This window comes from Aotus nancymaae, unplaced genomic scaffold, assembly GCF_030222135.1.
Source record: "Aotus nancymaae isolate 86718 unplaced genomic scaffold, 86718_ANA_hifiasm-v0.15.2.pri h1tg000036l, whole genome shotgun sequence".
NCBI classification, from domain to species: domain Eukaryota; kingdom Metazoa; phylum Chordata; class Mammalia; order Primates; family Aotidae; genus Aotus; species Aotus nancymaae.
In genome coordinates, this window is record NW_026988450.1 from 93,340,980 (window position 1) to 93,363,312 (window position 22,333).

At 46.4% G+C, this 22,333-nt stretch overlaps 1 protein-coding gene across 3 annotated transcripts; it reads right to left on the reverse strand.

The window, feature by feature from the left end:
• Nucleotides 1-2,362: 2,362 nt before the first annotated feature.
• ZNF250 (zinc finger protein 250) lies at nt 2,363-21,795 on the reverse strand. 3 transcript variants are annotated; one of them, XM_012473351.2, is made up of 6 exons: nt 21,737-21,795; nt 12,299-12,386; nt 11,932-12,073; nt 11,574-11,687; nt 9,230-9,292; nt 2,363-5,070 (listed from the first exon to the last, which is right to left on the reverse strand). In XM_012473351.2, the coding sequence occupies exons 2-6, from the start codon at nt 12,338-12,340 to the stop codon at nt 3,749-3,751; spliced, it is 1,683 nt and encodes a 560-aa protein (XP_012328774.2). In that variant the 5' UTR covers nt 12,341-12,386; nt 21,737-21,795; the 3' UTR covers nt 2,363-3,748. The 3 variants fall into 3 exon arrangements, with proteins under 3 accessions (XP_012328774.2, XP_012328775.2, XP_064240809.1); XM_012473352.2 differs by lacking the exon at nt 21,737-21,795 and having other exon boundaries at nt 11,932-12,058; nt 12,299-13,399; XM_064384739.1 differs by lacking the exon at nt 21,737-21,795 and having other exon boundaries at nt 12,299-13,399.
• Nucleotides 21,796-22,333: the final 538 nt, after the last annotated feature.

Below are 22,333 nucleotides of genomic sequence, written 5' to 3' on the forward strand. Positions count from 1 at the left end.
TCGGATTACAGGTGTGAGCCATTGCACCCAGCCAAAGAGAAGTATTTAAATACCTAAAATATACAGACTTCTGAATAAAACAAAAAATCCAAAATAAAAGTGGAATGCTGCTGACAAGTCAGAGGCAAAAGATAATGGTTGAGAGGCTGTTAGCATGAGAGGGGTTCTGGCCTTTGATGTTCTATCCCAAAAAGCTATGTTCCAGTAGGTCATGTGCCACCTTCTCCTTGGAGAGGAGGTGGTGAGTGGCAAGAATACATAGCCTTGGAATCCTCAGAAAGAAGGGCATTGAAGCCCACTTCCTGGCTCCATGGACACCTGAGCCTGCATTCTCACCAGTGGATCAATGGCAGCCTGACACAGCAAAAACAGGCAGAATGATATTAAGCTCACTTTAAGAAGGCAGGAAAACAAACATGCTTTTTGGAAGGATTTCCCTTAAAACCCTAGGTTATTGGAATCCAAAATAACTTGTACTGTGTAACTTGTCCTGTGATACAAAGTCTTTCTAAACAAATATTCCTGTATATTGAATTGAATTATTCTCATCTTAAATGGAATATCACTGTCTTAAACTCTTGACCTTGTGATCTGTCCACCTCAGCCTCCCAAGGTGCTGGGATAGGTGTGAGCCATCGTGTCTGGCCTATAGAAGATTTAAGATAGCATCACAGTGGTCTCACTTTCTCTCTAAATTAACATCGAGGTGATCTTAGGTTTCTGGACTTACCTCAATGATCTTATCTAGCTACCTGAGTGATCTCCTCTTGGCTCCAAAGTAACACCTCAGTAATCTGTTTCTCTTTGACTATTACATCAGTGATCTCAGCTCCATCTGAAGTAACATCTCAGTGATCATAGCTTTTCCCTAAAGTAACCTCTTTCTAAAGCATCACCCCTAGAGATCTCAACCGCTTGTTGAAGAATCACCTTAGTGATTTCAGCCATCTCTGATGTAACACCTGTGTGATCTCAACTCCAGCGAACAACTCAGTTATTTCATCTCCTTTCTAAAGTAACACCTTAGTAATCTCATTTACTTTCTGAAGAATCACATCAGTGATCTCAGCCTCTCTTAAGTAACATCTCTGTGATCTCAGCATCTAACACCTGAGTGATATTATCTTGGTCCTGAATAACAGTAATCTCAGCTCTTTCCTTAAGTAACACCTCATTGATTTCAGCTTTTCTGTGAAGCAGAACCTGTGATCTCAGCTCCTAAGTAACACCTCAGCATTCTCATCTTTCTGATGGTACAATATAGACATTTCACTTCCTTTATAAAATAGCAGTTACCTCCATCCTTCTGAAGTTTCACTTTAGTGATTTCAACTTCTCAGAAGAATTACAATGATCTAATCTCTAAAGTCATACCTTAGTGATCCCATTTCAGTTATCTCAACTACTCTGAAGTAAACCTCAGGTGTCAGAGCTACTCTACAGTAATCATTAGTGATGTCAGTTCCTTTCAGAAGTAACACCCAGTGATCTCACCTCCTGAGGAAATACCTCAGTGTACTCAGATCCTCTGAAATAACACTAATTGTCTCATTTTCTTGCTTAAGTGACACCTCATTGATCTCAGCTCTTCTCCAAAGTGACAAGCTCTTGTCTTCTCTGAAGTAACACCTTAGTTATTTCATCTCCTATCTGAAGCAACACCTCATGGAATCAGTAACGCCTCTAAAGTTAACACCTTGGTTACTTGAGCTGTCTTGAGTTTCACTTCAGTGATCTCAGTTCCTCTGAAGTAACACCTCAGTAATAGTTTCTCTAGAATTTCACTTCAGTGATTTCAGTTGCTCTGAAGTAAAACACCAGCAATGTCAGCTCCTTTCTCAAGTTAACAAATCAGTTACCAGTTCCTCTCTGGAGTTAATACTTCACTGTTGTCAGTTTCTTTCACTAGTCTCTACATAGAAGGGGGAACAAGCTTTTGTCTACATTACAGTGTTCTGCTGTGGACTTAAGAATCAATGCCTGGATGGGCGCAGCAGCTCATGCCTGTAACCTCAAACCCTTTGGGAAGCTGTGGGAGGAATGCTTCAGCCCAGGAGTTTGAGGCAGCAGTAAGCCATGATGGCACCACTGCACTCCAGCCTGGTGACAGAGCAAGACCATCTTTAAAACAACAACAAAAGGATCAATGTCCTAGTACCTATTTCCTCCCCATCAAGCTGACAGATGTTGGGGGTGGGGGTCAGGGGTGAAGACAGCCCTTCTCTATCTCAGGCACTTAATACATTGAGGAGAATTTGAAGTGGCTTAAATCTCATACATTTGTTTCCTTTGTAGCTAGTTGCTACCAGAAATGGTTCTGACACAAATTCAGTTTTAAGAACTGTATCCTTAGAACAAATAATTCTGAACAAATACAAAATTTTAATTATGAATAAACCAGATTCATCTTCATCACAGTAATATGGCAATGAATACTACTCTTGAACCAGGAGTAAAAAAATGAAACATAAATCCTTCAAATAAAAGAATAGAAATATTAGAGATAGCAAAAAAGAGCTATCTGAATTTGGGAAACTTACGTTTTAAATATATGTACCAAAGAAGTCTTTTCAGCATTTCTTTTGGTGGGGGGAATACCATAAGATGTAAAGAAGTTCTTGGTGTTAACAGCTATGAGATCTGCACTGAGAGTGAAGCTCCCTTCCTATGCCTGCATAGGAATTGAGACATCCCATGGTTTCTGGGGCATAGGGTCTGCAGATCATAAGTGCAGGTTTTGAGGAATATACCCATTTTTGAATTGAATTTTTACTAAAAAAGTTAGGATACCCCTTCTGATCTTGAATAAAGCACCAGATAAAGGGTTTTCTAGGCCAGGCATGGTGTCTCACACCTGTAATTCCAACACTTTGGAAGGCCAAGGTGGACAGATCACTTGAGGCCAGGAGTTCGAGACCAGCCTGGCCAACATGATGAAATTCCATCTCTACTAAAAATACAAAAACTAGCCAGGCGTGGTGGTGGTGCATACCTGTAATCCCAGCTACTTGGGAGGCTAAGGCACAAGAATCGCTTGAACCTGGGAGGTGGAGGCTGCAGTGAGCTGAGATCACGCCACTGCACTCCAGCCTGGGCAACAGAGCAAAGCTGTCTCCAAAAAAAACAAAAACAAAAAACAAGGTTTTCTAAATTTACATAATTTCTCACTAATATATCATTAGACTTTTCCTTGTTGTATACAAAACAGGTGTTTCCACACACTTAGGATTTCCATCCATTTTACATACTTGATGAAAATCTTTTTGTATCACTTTATCCATATAGCACTTTAGTGTTTTAATAATGAAAATATTAAATTTTCTAATTTTAAGTGCAATAATCAGTATGGTTAATTGATATTTATGAAGGGCATGTAATGTTCTTAGAAAAAGAACTTTATTTGGAATGTAAGATTTTATTGGGACAATAGTTCTTATGCCTTAAATTCCCTTAGTTCAAATAAACTAATGTCAGAGAAAGAATTGTGGCTATTTTTACCAAAATTCACTACAATTCTATGATTACTCTCCAATATAACCTCAAGATGGTGAGGAAAATAAAAACAGGTAGTCTCTGAAATTTTTCCACGGGAACATCATGCCAAGTGCTTCTTTTCGGAGTTATTTTGTGACATTGAATTACCAAAGAAAGGATTCCTATAGAGTTAACAGAAACTTCTTTTGGGCTGAAGGCTGCTTGTAGTTCCACGTGCAGTTTCTGTGAGATGGATTCTTGTATCAGCCACGGGTCACAACTTCTTGTGCACTTTCTGGTGCTGGATTAGGTGGCCGTGCTGGTTGAAGGCGCGTCCACACTCCCCGCACTCATAGGGCTTCTCACCTGTGTGGATCCGCTGGTGCTGGATGAGCACTGAGTACTGGCTGAAGGCTTTCCCACAGCTATTGCACTCATAGGGCTTCTCGCCCGTGTGGGTCCTCAGGTGCACAATCAGAGTTGCTTTTAGGCTGAAGGCTTTGCCACATTCTGTGCACTGGAAAGGCTTTTCACCAGTGTGGATTCTCTCATGCTGGATCAGAGACCGACGTGCACTGAAGGCATGCCCGCACTCACCACACACATAGGGCTTCTCCCCAGTGTGGACTCTCTGGTGCTGGATCAGGTGTGAGTGCTGAACGAAGGCCTTCCCGCATTCGTAGCATGCATAGGGTTTTTCCTCAGTGTGGATCCGCTCGTGATTCATCAGGGTAGAGCGGTGGCTGAAGGTCTTCCCACACTCGCTGCACTCATAGGGCTTCTCCCCAGTGTGCACGTTGTGGTGCTGAATGAGGACTGAGCGGTCACTGAAGGCCTTCCCACACTCGCTGCAGGTGTAGGGCTTCTCCCCAGTATGGATCCTCTGGTGCTGCAGTAGTGTCCTCTTCACACTGAAAGTTTTCCCACACTCATTGCACCTGTGAGGCTTCTCCCCGGTGTGTACCCTCTGGTGGCTCCGCAGGACAGTGCTATGGTTGAAGGCTTTCCCACACAATGGACACACATATGGCCTTTCTCCTGTGTGGATCCGCTGGTGCTGAATGAGATGTGAGAGTTGAGTGAAGGCTTTCCGACACTCAAGACATTCGTGAGGCTTCTCTCCCGTGTGTATCTTGTGATGTTGAGCAAGATCAGAGCTCACTCTAAAGGCTTTTCCACACTCGTTACACTCATAGGGCTTCTCACCTGTGTGAATTCTTCTGTGTTTACTAAGGACTGAGCTCTGGCTAAAGGCCTTCCCACATACACTGCACACATAGGGCTTCTCTCCAGTGTGGATACGCTGATGCTGAAGGAGGTGGGAACTCCGGCCAAAGCACTTCCCACACTCGACACACATGTAGGGCCTCTCTCCACTAGGCACTGCCTGGTGCGGAGTGAGTGGCATGCTTTGGCTTAAGACCTGAATTTCACGGTGGTCAACAGAATTTGGACTTAGACAGAAGCTTCGCTTTGTTTCATTATTTTCTTGATCAATCCTCCCCAAGGGTGTTTTCCCCAGAATCACCGTTTCCTCTGAAATTAATGGCTTCAGACTCAAGTCTGTATTTTGATTCTCTCCCTTGGTTTCATATTCTGAAAGAACAAATCCAAAATGAAAATGTTAACACTACTCAAAACTGAAAAGCAAGTGCAACCCTGAAACTGGCCTTGCTGATGAAGGTGCAAAATCCCTCAAGGCACATGGATGTGTGAGCTAGAGAGGAACAGAACCACCATTAACTGTGTCAAACAACTAGAAATCAGAAGATAATGTTTCCAAACAGGAATGTGCCAAGACAAAGAGTGAGGTTTAAGAGAAAGGTGTAAACTCCAGTTTGAGGTCACATCCTTGTGTGGAGTGCACAGAACAGCTGGGAAACAGCCCAGTGCTGCCTGAGCCCTGCCCTCACTAGAGTCCTCATGTGGACAGAGCTTACATGCAGGCCTACATCACAATGTGGGTGTTCTGTGGGGCAGACAGCAGCACATGGGCAGGCAGGGAGAGGTATGAGCTCCTGTGAGCAAGTCGGGGGTGTGGGTGCCATCTGGAGGCCAAGAGACTTGTATATGCCTTTTTTTTTTTTTTTTTTTTTTTTGAGACAGAGTCTTGCTGTGTTGCAAGGGTGGAGCACACTGGCGTAGTCTCAGCTCACTGCAACCTCCACCTCCCGGGTTCAAGCGATTCTTGTGTCTGAGCCTCCTAAGTGGGATTACAGTGGCGTGCCACCACGCCTGGCTGTATTTTTAGTAGAGATGGCATTTTGCCATGTTGGCCAGGCTGGTCTTGAACTCTTGACCTCAAGTGATTCACCCACTTCGGCCTCCCAAAGTGCTGGGATTACAGACGTGAACCACCGCACCTGGCCCTGTGGAAGATGATTTCACGTGGAGAATGAACTGGCAGGAGGAGGGTGGGAAGGACAAGACTGGAGGTGCAGAGGGACATGATGGGAATCTGCTGCCAAGTTTAGGCCAGAGATGAGGCCTGCAGGAGCAGCAGCACGGGTGGCAGGAAAGACCGGGGTGCAGACCTTTCTGGGAGCCAAGTCAAGTGCTCTGCAAGCTGATTGTGTGTGAGTGGGTGGTAGGTGAGAGGTGCTGAGGACAACAGTGATTTTTTTTTCTTTTTGGATGGAGTCTTGTGCTGTCACCCAAGCTGGAGTGCAGTGGCTACTATCATAGCTCACTGCAGCCTCAAGCTCCTGGGCTCAAGCGATCCTCCCGTCTTGGCCTCTCAAAGTGCTGCGATTACAGGTGTGAGCCATTGTGCCTAGGTTTAAACATTATTTTATTTAGTTATGCATGTTTCTGAGCTTTCTATCGTTTCATGGAGCACAGTCTTCTGGAACTTGTTTTCACACTCAGCATTACGTTTTTGAGATCCATCATGTTGCTGTGTAGCAGTTATTCAATCATCTTCACTGCAGTATATTCCATTACGTTAAAATGCCATAGTTTATGTCTAGCCTATTCTGTTTATGAACATTTGAATTTTTTTTTTTTTTTTTAAATTTTCTTTTTTTGAGATGGAGGCTCACTTTGTTGCTCAGGCTGGAGTGCAATGGCGCAATCTTGGCTCACTGCAACCTCCACCTCACAGGTTGAAGTGATTTTCCTGCCTCAGCCTCCCAAGTAGCTAGGATTACAGGCATGTGCCACCATGCCCAGCTAATTTTTTGTATCTTTAGTAGAGACAGGGTTTCACCATGTTGGCCAGGATGGTCTCGAACTCCTGATCTTGTGATCCACCTGCCTCAGCCTCCCAAAGTGCTGGGATTACAGGTGTGAGCCACTGCGCCCGGCCCTGAATTCTTTTCAAATGTTTTTTTAAATCATGAAACATGCTTCCGTGAAGATTCTCCTATGATTCCTGGTGCTTACACACAACTGCCCTTGCTGTATAAATATGCAGGAGTGGGAAGTGGTGAACATAGGAATTCATGTTTTCAATTTCACTTTTTTTTTTTTTTTTTTTAGTTTTTTACCTCCATTCTCTCAGAATATTCGTGACCATGTTTTCAATTTCACTGGATGATGCCAAATTTTTCCAAAGTGGTTATGTGAATTTACAACCCTATTAGCTGCCCTACATCCTCACTCACATTTGATATTGTCAGATCTTTCCAGTTTTTCCATTCTGGAGGTGTAACATGGTACAGTAGTTTTGATTTCCACTTTACTGATGAATAATGACTGCAACCTCTGCCTCCTAGGTTCAAGCAATTCTCCTGCCTCAGCCTCCCAAGTAGCTGGGATTACAGGCATGCACCACCATGCCTGGCTAATTTTTTGTATTTTTAGTAGAGACAGGGTTTCACCATGTTGGCCAGACTGGCTTTGAACTCCTGACCTCAGGTGATCCACCCGCCTTGGCCTCCCAAAGTGCTGGGACTGCAGGTGTAAGCCACTGCACTCGGCCTAGTTTAATATAATTTTTAATATGTCTCATTTTAGAAAGTTATTCTGTGGGTTTTTCTGGGGACAGGTCTCTGTCACCTAGGTTGGAGTACAGTGATGTGATCACGGCTCACTGCAACCTCAACCTCCTGGGCTCAAGCAATCCTCCCATCTCAGCCTCCATATAGCTGGGACTACAGGAATGCACAACCATGTCTGGCTAATTTTAAATTTTATTTTGTAGTGTTGGGTCTCAGTATCTTGCCTAGGCTGGCTATGTGTTTTTTAAACTGATAGAAACAAGTTTTAGTTCTTTCTTTTTTTTTTTAATGTATAAGCCTCATCTTCATGGAATAAAGCCTGTAGGCTGAAGAAATAGTTACTCGTTTGCACTGAAGAGTATTATTTCTACTGTTTGAAGTTTCACCAGGCATGGTGGCTCATGTCTGTAATCCCAGCACTTTGGGAGGGCAAGGCAGGTGGATCACTTGAGCCCAGGAGTTTGAGACCAGCTTGTGCAACATGTTGAAATCTTGTTTCTACAAAAATCAGCTGGGCATGGTGGTGCACACCTATGGTTATAGCTACTTGGGAAGCTGAGGTGGGAGGAATGCTTGAGCACAGGGGGTTGAGACTGCGGTGGGCTGTGATCATGCCACTGTACTCCAGCCTTGGCAACAGAGTGAGAGCCTGTCTAAAGAAAAAAAAAAAGTTTCCTGAATGGGTGGCTTCTAACCTGATGCCAAAGTAACAAGATGGAAAGATGTCTTTAATAATAAAAAAAATAGGGCCGGGTGCGGTGGCTCACACCTGTAATCCCAGCACTTTGGGAGGCCGAGGCAGGTGGATCACGAGGTCAAGAGATCGAGACCATCCTGGTCAACATGGTGAAACCCCGTCTCTACTAAAAACACAAAGCGCGTGCCTGTAATCCCAGCTACTGGGAGGCTGAGGCAGGAGAATTGCCTGAACCCAGGAGGCGGAGGTTGCGGTGAGCTGAGATCGCGCCATTGCACTCCAGCCTGGGTAACAAGAGCGAAACTCTGTCTCAAAAAAAAAAAAAATATAATAATAATAATAATAAAAATAGGCCAGGCACAGTGGCTCATGCCTGTAATCCCAGCATATTGGGAGGCTGAGGCAGGAGAGTTGCTTGAGGCCAGGAGTTCGAGACCAGCTTGGGCAACATAGCAAGACCCTGTCTCTACAACGCACTCTAGCCTGGGCAACAGAGCGAGATTTCTGTCTCAAAAAAAGAAGAAAAATACACACACACACACACACACACACACACACACACACACACACACATACACATACATATTAAACTGTTTAAGAGATTACTCGCTCAATCATTCATGGCATGAAAGCATCACATGACTGTTTGTGAGACAGACTCGAGTCGTTGTGAAGGCCAGGTACAGGCCACACTTACTTGCACCCTGCATCCATCCTGTGCAGAAGTTGGACTTCAGTCAAGTGTCACTTGCTTTTAGAATGACGGTTTCAGTTGTTGTTTTAAGTATAGAGTAGGGAAGTACGTTTTAAGTACAGAGTAGAGAAGTATGTTTTAAGCATGATAAAACAAATAAAAAAATAAATTTTAATTAAAAAATTAATTTCACTGAAATAAATTTTTAATTAAAAAATCTAGGCCTACTATGGCTCACAAGAAAAGAAAAAAAGTTTTAAAAATGAAAAAACACAAAAAAACTCTCCCTGATGTTTTGTAGCAATTGTGTGATTTGTATAACAAGCTTCATAGCACCCTGAGTAGTCTCTACATTCTCGTAAAACATTAGCATTGACACCTTCAGAGATTGTACTGAATTAAAAAGATCAGGCATACACTTACCCCACGGACAAGATAAACTGTCTTGTTGCATACAGGCTGTAGTATGGTCCCATTTGAGGTTGTCTGGAAAAAAAACAGTGAGTTGAAGTGACAACAAAATACTCCCTTCAAGAGTGGAAAATCCTGGCTGGGCGCAGTGGCTCATGCCAACAATCCCAGCACTTTTGGAGGCCAAGGTGGGTGGGATCACCTGAGGTCAGGAGTTTGAGACCAGCCTGGCCAATATAGAGTGAAACTTTGTCTCTACAAAAAAATGAAAAAATTAGCTGGATGTGATGGCGCATGCCTGTAGTCCCAGCTGCTTGGGAAGCTGAGGTAGGAGAATCACTTGAACCTGGGAGGTGAACATTGAAGTGAGCCAAGATCATGCCATTACACTCCAGCCTGGAAGACAGAGTGAGACTCCGTCTCTCCGAAAAAGAAAAAGAAAAAGAAAAAAAAGACTGGAAAATCTTTTCATTGCTGTTACAACATGTAAGTACAATTTACTGAGTTAAAAATAGCAGGGGCAGGGCTGGGTAGGTGCACACACTTATCCATCCTGAGGAACTGCCAGGACAAGACAAAGGCATATTCTACTCCTCACTGGCTCTGATGCCAGTGGCAGTGATCCAGGTTGTGGAAGGTGGCTTCTGCTTCTGTGCACATCAGTAATCTAAAACTCACTCAGTCCCATTGTCCTCTGTGACCTGTGCCAGCGGTGAGGTGACCAGGTGCTTCTGTGAAAAAACTTTTCATCTCCAACCAACAATGCTCTCAGAGAATTTCACAGTCTTTGTGGTATCACATTCAAAGGGCACTCAAAGGGAGTTTAAGCTCTCTATCAGGTGAATACACAGCTAGATACCAGGGAGCCCAGGACTAGTTTGGCAGCGGCGGCAAATGCCCTGCCTCCTACAGCTGCAGTTAGCACGCAGAAGTTCTATGCAAGATTTCCAAGACATGATGGTGTGTCTTCTTGTTTATAGTCACTGGAAAATTACATTCCTCTAAGGCTGGCATGTACCTTGTTCCTCTGAGGATATCTGATTTTGCAGGCCAGTAAGAGGTACACTGTAACACCTGGTACCCTATTCACATAAACTCTAGAAATAAGGAGCAACTTTCTTTTTTTTTTTTTTTAGACAGAGTTTCGCTCTTGTTACCCAGGCTGGAGTGCAATGGCGCGATCTCGGCTCACCGCAACCTCCGCCTCCTGGGTTCAGGCAATTCTCCTGCCTCAGCCTCCTGAGTAGCTGGGATTACAGGCACGCGCTTTGTATTTTTAGTAGAGACGGGGTTTCACCATGTTGACCAGGATGGTCTCGATCTCTTGACCTTGTGATCCACCCGCCTCGGCTTCCCAAAGTGCTGGGATTACAGGCGTGAGCCACCGCGCCCACAAGGAGCAGCTTTCAAGGAGAAAACCACCACACCTGAAACGCTGAAGCTGATCAGCCAATGGAGGTTTTGCCCAACTGTCCCTACTCACCCCAAGTGGGGCACATTATGGTAGGACAGGCTGACTGGGGTTTTCCTAAGACTTAGACGTCACCTTACTGAAGTAGGAGGTTCTTTGGTGGCACAGACCTGTAATCCCAGCTACTTGAGAAGCTGAGGCATAAGAAATGCTTGAACCCAGGAAGCAGATATTGCAGTGAGCCGAGAACTCATGCCACTGCACTCCAGCCTGGGTGACAGAGCGAGACTGTCTCCAAACAAAACAAAACAAAACAAAAATTATATCCAGCAAAACTGGTAATTTCCTTTGTGAATTTTAATCATTTTCCAAGTTGACAATCACATAAACTGCAAACAATGCTTTTTTCTTTCCAATTCTTATAGCTTTGGTTTTGTGTTATTTCATACATGGGACGCCCAGTACAATGTTATATGGACATGGGGATGCGGGCTCCTTTGTCTTGTTCTTGAGATGAAACAGGGTGCTGTGCTTTCAGCATTTCACCTTGAGTGGCAGGCTGAGACACTTCCTTTCTATATTTAGGACGCTTTGTTCTTTGCTAAATCATCAGGTAACTCCAAAACCTGAATGTCCCATTAGGACCAAATCTGGCTAACCAGTCCCTCTGGTCAGGGACAGAATCACTGCAGCCATGCCTTAATTTCCTCTATATGGCTCTGCACAACAGCTTGTTGAAATTCACTGCTATGCTCACTTCTGGCCATGGACTACTGCCTGACTCAGCAACCCCCAGCCAACAGACTCCTTTGCCAGATAAGGCTGGACAGGTTTTACCCCAGGTGGAAGCCACTGCAGTCAGCGGCTCAGTCTGAACTAGGTCCACAGCTGTGCTGAGGACCTGTTTAGCTCTCAGTGAAGGAGGGGACAGCTCTCCTTACTCACCTGAGTGGCCACTCCACAGGCCCTGGCTCTCCTTAGCCCCCTTTCCGTCCAGGACCCAGGGATCTTCCCCTCGCTCCAGCTGGGAGATTAAGTCAGGCTTGGATATTGGAAGTCCTGCTCATGGAGAGGGAAGTCTTCGTTTATACAACATTTACAGAGCACCCCCCCTCGCCCCCCACCCAAGCCACTTGTGGGGACATGAAAATGGACAGGACTGATGTTCTGCTGGAGCTAAGTACCCAAAGGGGTGATGAGAGCAAACCTCCAGGACCAGCCTGCCCCAGGCCCCCTACCCTGGGAAGCCCCCACCCCAGTCCAACACACAGATACACAGACAAGGCCTGCTAAGGGGCCTTACCCAGTGAGACTACATTTCCGTAGGTTTCCATCATCACATTTCTGTACAGGCCCCTCTGAGCAGGGCCCAGGCGGTCCCATTCATCCTGGGAGAGGAGCACAGCCACATCCTCGAAGGTTAACTTGGCCTGAAACGACAGGGGCTGCTGCAGGTAAGATCAAATCCTGACCTCTGTGACAGGGAGTGGGTGCATGTGACATGAGCAGTTGGCAATGGGGGGGCTCTGTGAGCTGAGGTACGTAATGGGAAGGTGCTAGAGAGTTCAGGGAATGCAGTGATGCTCTGGCTGCTCTCAGGAGCTACGGGGCATGGAAGGAACCACAGGGCTCTGGCTGGGGGCACTGCACAGGTATTGGGGACAGCTTACCTGGGGTCCTGCAGGCACTGGCAGGAGCCTGGCTGCTGCCATCACCTGGTCTCCTGGGGCCTCTGAGAATCACAGAAATTGAAGGAGCCTATGGGGCTGAGGAAGGGACAAGAGAGGGGTATGACCTTGAGACCTTAACTTCCTGGGGGACCCTCAGGGGACCCCTGGGCCTCATTTAGAGTCAATGAGGGGCACACTGAGGTAAGGTGCAAGGAGCTGCTACTGTTGCAGCCTTGCTCTGCCTTGCCTCCCCCAAGCCTGTCCAGGCCCTGAACACAGTTCCTGGTCCTGCCCAGCCAGTACTGGGCTCTCTGAACACCAGGTGCAAGGCACTTGCTGCACCTTGGTCACGGCCCATGGTCCTTCCCACACACAAGGATACCAGCTCACCAGGGCCCTGTGTGTTCTATACCTGAGGCACTCACACAAGTACCAGACTGTCCCCAGGTCACGTGAGGGATACAGGCATCAGGCCAAGCTGCTTCCCCAAACACCCTCCCAATTAAGAAAGGCTTGGCCACCAGGGTGACAATAAGACTCCCCCCAATCCCACCCTTAGGCAGCCCTGGTGCTCTGATGTGGCGGAGGCTCTCAACCTTGTGGTTCAACAAGGGTATTCAAAGGGGAGGCATGAGAAGTGGTCAGTTCTGGACAAACCGAGTCAACAGTGGCCCAGGGATCTGGTCTGAGCACTTGAAGGAAGACTTATCATCAAGTGAGAAGGGAATGCTTGGAGTCGTTGGGCCAGTGCTGGAATGTAACAGGACAAGGTAAGCAAAAGTGTCTGACACACACCCAAATGGCGGGGGGAAAAAGGGAAGCAGGGGCAAGAGCTTTCCTGACACATTTGGCCCTGTACAGGACATGGTTCACAGTCTTTGGAGCGTCAAAGAGTCTGTGACAGGGACACAGAAACCAAGCAGGTGACCAAAGGCAGAGACACTCCAGAAAAACATGATACAAGAAAGGAACCAACATCCTCACATGGTTGGCTCAGTTGGGCACCACAACAAACAAGATACTTCGAGAGTGACACAATAGGTGTCAGGGCTGCCAGGAGGAAAGGGCCTGGGGGCAGGAGTCAAGGGACATCACAATCCCATTGTCTATAAAACATCAGATATAGGCCGGGAGCATGCCTGTAATCCCAGCACTCTGGGAGGCTGAGGTGGGTGGATCACCTGAGGCCAGGAGTTTGAGACCAGCCTGGCCAACATGGTGAAACCCTGTCTCTACTAAAAATACAAAATCAGCTGGGTGTGGTGGCAAGTGCCTGTAATCCCAACTACTCAGGAGGCTAAGGCAGGAGAATCACTTGTACCCAGGAGGTGGAGGTTGCAGTGAGCCAAGATCATGCCACTACACTCCAGTCCGGGCAACAGAGTGAGACTCTGTCTCAAAAAACAAAACAAAGCAAAACAAAAACCCATATCAGATATATGTATATATTTGCATAGACAACTTTCAGGAAGATACACAATAAACTATCAACTGCCTGCCTCTGAAGAACAGGACAGCGAAACATGGGTGGAGTTTCTCCAAAATTGCCCATTCCCTCCAAATGTGTGTGCGCATGCACATTTCTGTGTAAGTGCAATGCAATTCTTTTTTTTTTTTAGAGAGTTTCGCTCTTGTTGCCCAGGCTGGAGTGCAACGACGCGATCTTGGCTCACCGCAACCTCTGCCTCCCGGGTTTAAGCGATTCTCCTGCCTCAGTCTCCTGAGTAGCTGGGACTACAGGTACCTGCCTCCATGCCCGGCTAATTTTTGTATTTTTTGTAGAGACAGGGTTTCACCACGTTGCCCAGGCTGTCTTGAACTCCTGAGCTCAAGTGATCTGCCCCCCTTGGCCTCCCAAAGTGCTGGAATTGCAGGTGTTGAGTCACTGCGCCTAGCCCTGCATGTGAATTTGACCTTTGGTGAATGCACAACTCTGGTCCCCTGGAAACCTGGCAGAGGTGGTTATTCTCTCTATGGCCCAACCACACCTGGGATGGGACTCAATGATGAACAACCACGGGAACTAGATTCAGGGCCTCCCAAGCAGATCTTGCAGCCAGTTCTCCTGACACAGGAGGTGTTGGCTTGTGTGACCACAAGGCCTTCGACCAGGCTAACTCCTTCTCCTACCTGCATCTTGTGTTTATGCACCTGAGTACTCCCTGGATGCCTGCTGGATGAGGCTAGTCAGCTTTTCCATGAACCTGCTGCTAGGTATGGTTGTCCTGCGAGTCTGAAAAGTCAGTTGAGCCCAGTAGCTCTTCTGGTACACCTGAGCTGGTGATCCCCCTTCCCTCTGACTCAACATTTCAATATGGGTGTCACATAGCATCTCAGACATTTAACATCCCAAACCGAGCACCCCCTCTACCACCTTTCTGCCCCCAGCTTGGTCTGTGAACCTGTACGTAAGCCTCCTTCCTTCTTCATTCTCACACCTCATTTCTAATTCATCTTCTAAGCACATCAAGAACCTGACCACGTTGCCCATCTTGCCCTCCCTGCCCCATGACCACCACTCCTAGATGTTCAGCAGCTCCCAACACAGTCTGTCAGCCCAGTCCCTCCATCTACCTTCCTGAGAGAATAGTTACTGTCCTCTGCTCCAAGGTCCTCCCAGGACCCCAATGGCTCCTATGAGCCTGCACCAATCTTTGTGATTTTCCTCAGAGCCCTGCAGCCCTTTATCCCGGGACCTGTGCTCCCCATCCATCTCTCAGAGACCTCTGCCCCACCCACCACAAGCAGCCCTGGCTCCACCCAGCGGTTGACTGTTTTTTTTTTTAATTACTTCTAGGCTAATGATTAAAAATTGCCAGGCAATGTACTTTTGAAAACTTTTAATTAATTGATTTCTTAGAGGCAGGGTCTCACTTTGTAGTCCCGGCTGGAGTACAGTGGCTTAATTATAGCTCACTGGAGCCTCCAACTCCTGCGCTCAGGCGATCCTCCCACTTCAGCCTCCAAAGTAGCTAGGACTACAGGTATGCATCACCATGCCTGGATAATTCCTTAATTTTTTTTTTTTTTTTGGTAGAGATGAGGTCTTGCTATGTTGCCCAGACTGGTCTTGAACTCCTGGGCTCAAGGGATTCTCCCTCCTTGGCCTCCAAAAGTGTCAAGATTACAGGCCTGAGCCACCACACCTGGCCTGTTTGTTGAATAAATTAATAAAGAGCAATGAGCTCACATTTTATGCCATTTGTAATAGCAAGTAAGGAGTCAACACTTGGCACTGGCAGGCATGGGAAAGTAGAGTTTCTCATACTCTTTCTCAATTTTATACTGAAAGCTACCTAACAGTATTTAGGTAAATCAGATTGGCCCTTGGATAGGGGGTGCCTTATAAGAACGGATGTGGGTGAGGGTGCAGATTCAAAAATGTTGCTGAGGCAAATGCCATATTGGTCCTTCTACATAAAAGTGATACATCTGCTAAAGAGAAACGTGTGCTGTGTCAGGTCACCAGATGGATGAGTGAAAATGCAGCATGGGGTCAGCATGCAGGGGATGATTTCATTTTGTAAACTATGACCTCAAGCCCACCTAGGGTATGTGTGTCACAGGCACCTGGGACTGGTTCACCTGCCTCACTTGGGCCAGCTGCACTGAGGCCACACCTGTAAATCCAGAAGATGACACACTCCTCTGAAGGCCTAGAGATCATGTGGTTGGTGAGAGGAGAGCTCATAGAACAGCCCTGGCTCAGAGGTGGATGCTGCTGGATAAGGTATTATCTATTTGATTAAATTAACACACAGAGGAAAAATTCCAAAGGACAATACCAGTCTGTTAACAAGTGTGTGGCAGGGAGAAGTGAAAGGGAAAGATTGTGGCAGGGCGTGGTGGCTCACACCTGTAATCCCAGCACTTTGGGAGGCTGAGATGGGCGGATCATGAGGTCAAGAGATTGAGACCATCCTGGCCAACATAGTGAAACCCTGTCTCTACTAAAATACAAAAATTAGCTGGGTGTGGTGGCAGATGACTGTAGTCCCAGCTACTTGGGAGGCTGAGGCAGGAGAATTGCCTGAACCCGGGAGGCAGAGGTTGCAGTGAGCCAAGATGGGGCCACTGTACTCCAGCCTTGTGCCTGGCGAAAGAATGAGACTCTGTCTCAAAAAAAAAAAAAAAAAAAAAGAAAGAAAAAAGAAAGGGAAAGATTGCTACCTGGGGTGAGTCTTAGAAAAGCATAAATACAAAATGCTGTATCAGGTCTCTATTGAAAGAGGACCTTCACATATTGCTAATTAAAAAAAAAATCACATCACAAAGTATGATTGTATTCTGGTAAAAAATGAAGAAAATGGGCCAGGCATGGTGACTCACACCTATAATCCCAGTACTTTAGAGTGGCAAGGTGGGAGAATCACTTGAGCTCAGGAGTTCAAGACCACCCTGGAAAATATAGCAAGACCCCGTCTCTACAAAAACAAACCAACAAAAAAATTAGCTGGTCTATAGTCCCAGCTACTCTGGAGGCTTAGGTGGGAGGACTGCTTGAGCCTAGGAGGTCAGGGCTCCAGTAAGCTGTGACTGCACCACTACACTCCAGTCTGGGCAACAGAATGAAACCCTCCCTCACAAAATACATAAACAAATAAATAAAAATTTAAAAACATATAATGTATATATGGACAAAATACATTTTAAAAGTGGTATAAACTAGTTTAAATTTTTTCCTTACTTACGCTATGGCAGATAAAGGTTTGGTTTCCTGGAACAAGCCTGCAACAGGATACCAAGACAAACACACACCATGGGCCTCAACATAAACCTTGCATACACAGAACGATCTGGGGTGCCAGAAACCAGCTTTTAACAACACACTCCATCCCTACTTCATCCCCGGGATTCTGAGGCCCAACTCCAATCTTTGCTGCATAAGAACACAGTTAAAAAAAAAACCAAAAAAATACAGTTCGGGCAGGGAAGGAGGATGTGGACAGTTTTTAAAAATTAAAAGACAGGCTCATGACAAGTCCTCTATAGATGCCAGGCTCCAGGGTCAGGGGCTGGGACAGGCTAGAAATCACCGTGCCAGAATACTGAAAGTGGAGTTTGAGGACCCCCCTCTTGAGGCCATGCCAACAGCTAACATTGGGCAATATAAAGAACACCCACTCAGGGCACTGGCTGAACAATGATCCCACCCACTAACTGGTCACAAAGGTGGCAGCATGAAGAGTTCATTTTTCAAACTCAGGAATTTCAAATTTGAAAATTTCCCTAGGGAATAATCCAAAACAAAAACCATAGATCAATGTCGTTAGCAACTGGCTATCCAGTTTTCTTTAGGTGATCAAAAGCCACGTGGCAGTGAGACACTCCTATCACTCTTTTTGGAATTCCTGTCTCAATGCGACAAAGCAGAATGCCTGTCATTCCAGAGGACCTTGCACGTGGTGACACACTGGTTCAGGCACATTTGGAGTATCCTGGTATGGGGTGAGCTGCCAGGATCTCCTCCAGAGCCACTGTCTTCTTTCGCTCCTCATCATCCTCACTCCCTGGACTTTCTGCTAACAAGCACTGCTCCCTCTTCATCACCAAGAAGCCCCTTACCCACTAAGGTGAAAGCACATTCAAGACAGGAGGCTTCTGAGCCACCTGTGAGCACAATGCAAAAAAGTTGACCTAATCTAACCTAACTAACCTAAACTAAACCCTAACTTGCAACCTTTCCAGAATTAATGATCAGAAATATGTATCCAAATTGATAGCTTTCTGGCTGAGTGTGGTGGCTCACGCCTGTAATCCCAGCACTTTGGGAGGCCAAGGCGGGTGGATCACCTGAGGTCAGGAGTTCAAGACCAGCCTGGGCGACATGGTAAAACCCCATCTCTACTAAAAATGCAAAAATTAGCCAGGTGTGGTGGCATGTGCCTGTAAATCCCAGCTCCCCTGGAAGCTGAGGCATGAGAATTGCTTGAACCCAGGAGGTGGAGTTTGCAGTGAGCCAAGATCATGCCATTGTACTCCAGCCTGGGGAACAGAGTGAGACTACATCTCAAAAAATGAGAAACAAAACAAAACAAAAAAACAACATAACAAAAACTCAAATTGATAGCTTTCTTATACACCAGCAACACCCAGTCAGAAAATATGAAGGGGAAAAAAAATCTATTCAACAAATAGCAACAAGAAACAAGATTAAACCTTAGAAATGCACAGGATCCCTATAAAGAAAACTGTAAAACCAGGAAAACACTTGTGGATGCTGGTCTGGGAAAACATTTTCTGGGTTAGATCTCAAAAGCAATGGCAACGAAAGCAAACTAGACAAATGGGATTACATCAAGCTAAAAGGTTTCTGCACAGGAAAGGAAACAATCAGCAGAATCAAGAGACAATTTACAGAATGGGAGAAAATATTTACAAACCATCCAACAAGGGATTAATAACCAGAATGCAGAAGAGAGCGATACAATTTAATAGAAATAAACAACTAATCTGATTTAAAAACAGGTAAATAATCTGAATAATTTATCAAAAAAAAGACATACAATATGTATGACCAACAGGCATATGAAAAAAAACTAAAAATAGATCCACCATATGATCCAGCAATTCCACTGCTGGGTATATACCCAAAAGAAAGGAAGTCAGTATATCAAAGAGATACCTGAACATACATGTTGACTGCGGCAATATTCACAATAGCTAAGATATGGAATCAATCTAAATGTACATCAAATAAATGGATAATGAAAATATGGCATATGTACACAATGGAATATGATTCAGCTATAAAAATAAGAAAGTTGGCCAGGCGTGGTGGCTCACATCTGTAATCCCAGCACTTTGGGAGGCTGAAGTGGGTGGATCACAAGGTCAGGAGTTCGAGACCAGCCTGACTGACATAGTGAAACCCCATCTCTGAAAAATACAAAAATTAGCTGGGCATGGTGCTGCACACCTGTAATCCCAGCTACTCAGGAGGCAGGAGAACTGCTTGAACCTGGGAGGCAGAGGTTGCAGTGAGCTGAGATCACACCACTTCTAGCCTCCATCTCAAAAAAAAAAAAAAAAAAAAAAAGATGTCATTTGCAGCAACAGGGAGGGAACTGGAGGTCATTATGTTAACTGACATAAGCAAGGTACCGAAAGACAAATATTGCATGTTTCCACTCATATGTGGGAACTAAAAAAGTTGGTCTCATGGAGGTAGAGAGTAGAATGATGGTTACCAGAGGATGGGAAGGGTGGGGTTGAGGGGAAGGTGTGAGATGAACAGAGGTAGGTTAATGATTACAACATACAGTCAGATACAATGAATAAGTTCCAGTGTTTGATAGCACAGTAAAGTGACTACAGTTAATAATTTATTGTATATTTCAAAACGACCAGAAGAAGAGATGTGAAATGTTTTCCAACACAAAAAATGATGTTTGAGGTGTCAGATATCCTAATTACCCTGATTTGATCATTATACATTGTATCCTTGTATCAAAATATCACATGTACCCCATAAATATGTATAATTATATTAAATTTAAAAAGCCCTTTAATAAAAATACAAGTATATTTTTATTATTTTATGTCGGAAGGGCTGTTCTAAGCAAAATACCAAAAGCAGAAAGACTAGGGACAGAGATCCATAGATGTGCAGTTTATGAATCAAAATCGTACGTGCATCAAAGCTACCAAACTCCAGAAATGGACATAAAGGCGTGCAACAATTTAGTATATGACAAAGGTGGTTTTTCAAATCAATAGAAAGATCAATGGTGTTAGAAATAGCTATGATTTAGGGGAAAAAAACGAAGCTGGATTCCAAACTCACCCCACAAGAAAATAAATTCCAGATGTATCCAACATTTTACAAGTACCAAAGAAAAACAAGAGTTTATTTTAAAAATAATCTTGGAGTGGGGAAAGCCCTTTAAAACACAGCACAAAGCTCAAAATGCCTTAAGGCAAAATATTTGACTCATAAAATTTTTAAATTTTCTATTTTGAAAAGGCCAAACCAGAACCGAACACCATAATCAGACTCAAAAGACAAATTGAGAAGCATGTTTTCAACATACATGGAAAAGAATATGAGGTGGAAAATCACAAAGAAATACAAATGTTTAAAACACAAACGAAGGGATTTTAACCTCACCAATAAACGAAAAACGTCGAACTGGCAGGAATGCAGGGACCTGTCAAGCACACAGGACCACAGCCCTGTATGGGGAGGGAATGTCGATGGCAATCTCCCACCCTTATCCATTTCACAGAGTCCGCCTGACAGAGAAACCGATGTCCAGAAGACAGTTACTAACCGAAAAATCTGAGTACGGACTCGGCGGAGCACGAGCGGAGCGCCCCCTGCCGCCCCCGGTGTTAGTCTAAACGACACCAGCTTCCCTTGAATGTTGACAGAAAAAAGGGTGTGCGCGCGTGCCTAGAGCTGTAACGGCATTCAAAAATTCTGAAACTGTTCACAGTCCCTGCCTCTTCACACACTAGCAGTGTTGGGGAGGGTGACTTTTATACTTTTCAGATATGGTTGCATTAGAAGAAGTATTGCATATTACTTTCAATTAAAAAATTAAGCCAGTAAACAACAAGGAATATATTTGCTGTGTTCCAAAGAGTTGGGCTCATTCATTAAAACAGGGCTCTGACAAAGTAACAGAAAAGACAGCATCGATAGCAAAATAGGGGGAGAATAAGACATTCGGCAAGTAGCACGCTCGACCAACAGCTGAGACGAAAGCAGCTCGTTTTCGTCTTGACGCGGGAAGACTTTTTATTGCTAAATAAAGTGGCGCTCCCGGTGCGTCGCCGGGGTCTTCGTGGGGCTCCTCAGGTTTTGCATAAAACAGAAAAACCTCAATTTTTATATTTTGGGGAAGCTCCCCAACCCTTTCCAGGCCCATCCCAGGGAACAAGTCGGCTCCATCCTCCCCACCAAGAGCCGGAGGAGCGCGGCAAGAAGAGCGGCCCGGGGCGGGGGGGGTCCAGACTGCGCCCCTAGGACTCCCGCCAACCTGGCCCGAGGTACGGCGCCCGGTAGAAATGGCTCGGGAGGGCCCGAGGGGGGAGGAACGCCGGGGATCTGAGGAGATCCAAGGTGGGAGGGACGCGGGGCGGTCTGAGAAAATCCAAAATGGGAGAAACGCTGGGGGTCTGAGGGAGCCCAAGGGGGGAAGGGCGCGGAAGGAACCGAAGCCTTCCTAGGCAGGCGGTGCCGTGGGAGGGCCCGAAGGGGTCCAAGGCCGGGCCAGGGGAAGGATGCGAACCCGAACGGGGGAGAGGGCGCGGTCTTGGCCCTGGGAGGAGGCCGCCGCGCGTCCGTGAGGGGAGGGGACCAGAGCAAACGGAGCGGGCACTCCGTGCCCGCGGGGAACAGTTCACGATCCGTGTGGAGGACGCGCCGGCTCGGGTGTCCGTGATGGGAAAGGGTCCCGGCCGGCCCGGCGCCGACACGCACCCCCCACTCACCGTCCACGCCGCAGCCTCACGCGCGAAGTGACGGGAGCCCGCAGCACCCTCAGACAAAGGGCTGCCCCGCCCCGTCTGCGCAGCCGCCAATCCTTGGGGGCTCTTGCCTCTCAGTTTCCGCCTCCACAGCCGGTACCGCCAATCCTGGAGGGCAACGCATGCTTACGTCATTTGGCGCGCCTCCCGGTCCGAAGCCTTCCTCAGTGACCGACAGTAGGGCACTCTCAAGAGCCAGCGAGAGCCAGGCCTCCGCGATCCCTAGAGGGGCCGAGCTGCTCAGGGAAATGGGCCCGGCCGGGTATCCTCCCGTACTTCCGGGCGCGAAGGCTGCAGCTCGCCGCCGAGCCTTACCCGCTCGCAGTCCGGGTTCCCGAGCTTCTGCCGCGGTCGCCCTCTGGGGGTCACCCCTGCTTGCCCAACAGCCCCTCCTCGGCTTGCGCTGGCTTTGGCCCTCCCGGAACTCGAGCTCGTTGCCCGCCTTTGCGGTCCCCGCTGCTGAGAACGACCTTGCCCTCAGTCTCCTGGCTGGTCCCTGCGGCGCTGCAGCGCGGATGTCGCCTGCCCAGGGGCCCTTTCTCTTCTTTCAGTTGCAGCACT

Coding starts and splice junctions, on each gene's coding strand:
- ZNF250 (XM_012473351.2), bottom strand. CDS start 12,340: ATGGCAGCAGCCAGGCTCCTGCCAGTGCCTGCAGGACCCCAG. Junction 11,688..11,931: donor CGGAAATGTAGTCTCACTGG/GTAAGGCCCCTT, acceptor CTCCATGAGCAG/GACTTCCAATATCCAAGCCT. Junction 5,071..9,229: donor CAGTTTATCTTGTCCGTGGG/GTAAGTGTATGC, acceptor TTGTTCTTTCAG/AATATGAAACCAAGGGAGAG.